Here is a 1974-nt window from a genome sequence, read left to right as displayed (position 1 = left end):
CATAAAACTATTAATATGACAAAAAGCAATACTGTTACTGAAATAAGACCAAAGAGGAATGCTGGCAGAAAATCCTCAATCCTGTAGGTTGATAGAAATATTTTAGCCCTCACTGCAATGACGGCTATGTGGAAATCACTTGAGTTTGCGGCCAAATTACTTTGAAGTCAGTGTTATTGATTTAATATTCTCTGTGATAAATACCATTAGTCTAATCAATTTTATAATAGTACCAGCAGTGCAAAACAGACTTGGCAGCAAATCAGGACCAAGAACAAAAAACATGAATGCATCATCTGCATCACCAACTGAATGTGTTCCTGTGGCAACGTGACACATGCAGACTGCTTACTGAAACTACATGCCTTTGTTCTGTGTCATAATCTACATCTCTGCACTTTGTACAACTACAAAGGTTTGGAGGCAGAATACATTTTCTCAGGTGAGAAACGTCTTACAGCTCATTTAAATCCCAAATTCTGAACAGGACCTCCTCCAGTACAGGTTAGTTGTGCAGCATCGGTTACTATGGTGATCCAGCAAGTTAAAAGACAGCCACTTTCATGGCACTAAAAACTCTGGGTTTAGGCATCGCTACCCATTAATTTCACTTTGTCGTACAGCCCTCTGCTCTGATGCACGGTGGCTCAAGGAAGAGGACAGCATGCCTCACCTCCTTCAGCAGGGTGGTCTCATGGGATGGTTGATACTTTTCTCTGTCTTGAGGGGCCTTCTTATCAATCTTGTCTCTGTCTGTCTTCAGTTTGCGATCAGCTCCTTTAGGCTTAAAACAAGACATCAGAGGTAAATTATAGAATCCTGTTACAAAGAGCAGACAAGCAAAATCTATGTTGCGTATAAAGTGTCATACCTTAAAGACTTTGACCTGACAGCTGGAAGAATGAACATGCTCCATGTATTCTCCATGTTCATTTGTGGTGAAAGTGTCCACCTGGATACGAAAGGGCACGCCTTTCTCCCCACCATGCTTCCTGGGGGTGAACTCAGTGCTGATGCAGTTGACCTGAAAGGACAAGAGAAAACCAAAAAATGTCATCAAACAAAGACATTGATTCCAACAAGACATTTGACTAGAATCTACCCGTACCTGGATGAAAACCGAAGCGTTCTTGACAGGATCCCAGAGGAACTCAATGGTGTTGAGGTGCAGAGGGTGTGAACGAGGCTCCAGTATGCCCACTGACAGTGGGATATCTGAAAGTAATGAGCGAGTCAGTCGGTTGTCAGCAATGTCAGTGAGTGATGCTTGGTTTGGTCAAGACTGAACCAACCCAGAAACTATAAGATGGGTTGCCATGAAATTTGCTATTGATATTCAAGGTTCCCAGAGGATCAATCCTCCTGTCCTCGATGATCACCTCTTCACCAGGACTCAGTACCTAAAAACATGTAAAGTCTAACAAAATCAGATGTGTGCTTTGGTTAGGGAGGAAGGCATATGCCTTGCACAAAAGTATTTTGATATTAGCTAATATTATTGTTTGATGCACAAAATTATAACTTAATTAAATAAGTAGTGATTCTGCATAGCCTATGGAGCAGAGCACATCTGTTAGTATCAGCAATTTCTGATCAGCGGTGACTGGCCTCATCAACCTTCCCACTGCTTATTGTTCTCTTATGTGTTGTCTGTCAGTTTTCTATCTGCCATTCTGTTCCACAGTCGGTCTAGGCAGATTGCCAACCTCCCTGAGCCTGGTTCTGTCTGATGTTTCTTCCTGTTAAAAGGGGGGTTTACTTCCCACTGTCACCAAAGAGCTGCTCAGCAGGAATTGTTTGGATTTGTTGGGTTTCTTTCTATAATAAAGTGTAGTAAGGTCGTTGCTTTACTATGTGAAGTGCCCTGAGATGACTTATGTTGTGAACTGATGCTACATAAATCAAACTGAATTTATTTAAGCTGAATATGAGTGAGCTTGTGTCTATCTTGGGTGATTTGTTATAATTAGCTCA

General features: G+C 41.6%; 1 protein-coding gene across 1 annotated transcript in view; it reads right to left on the bottom strand.

Moving 5' to 3' along the window:
- Nucleotides 1-1974, bottom strand: part of tfcp2l1 (transcription factor CP2-like 1) — a 13956-nt gene that overhangs the window by 6165 nt on the left and 5817 nt on the right. Inside the window, exons 5-7 of the mRNA XM_008286061.1 lie at nucleotides 1109-1215; nucleotides 872-1024; nucleotides 674-784 (exon numbers count right to left, since the gene is read on the bottom strand). Coding sequence (XP_008284283.1) covers nucleotides 674-784; nucleotides 872-1024; nucleotides 1109-1215 — 371 coding nt within the window. The remainder of the gene's footprint in view (nucleotides 1-673; nucleotides 785-871; nucleotides 1025-1108; nucleotides 1216-1974) is intronic.

Source organism: Stegastes partitus, unplaced genomic scaffold (assembly GCF_000690725.1).
Source record: "Stegastes partitus isolate 25-593 unplaced genomic scaffold, Stegastes_partitus-1.0.2 Scaffold429, whole genome shotgun sequence".
NCBI lineage: Eukaryota > Metazoa > Chordata > Actinopteri > Pomacentridae > Stegastes > Stegastes partitus.
This window is presented reverse-complemented; position numbering and strand designations above follow the sequence as displayed.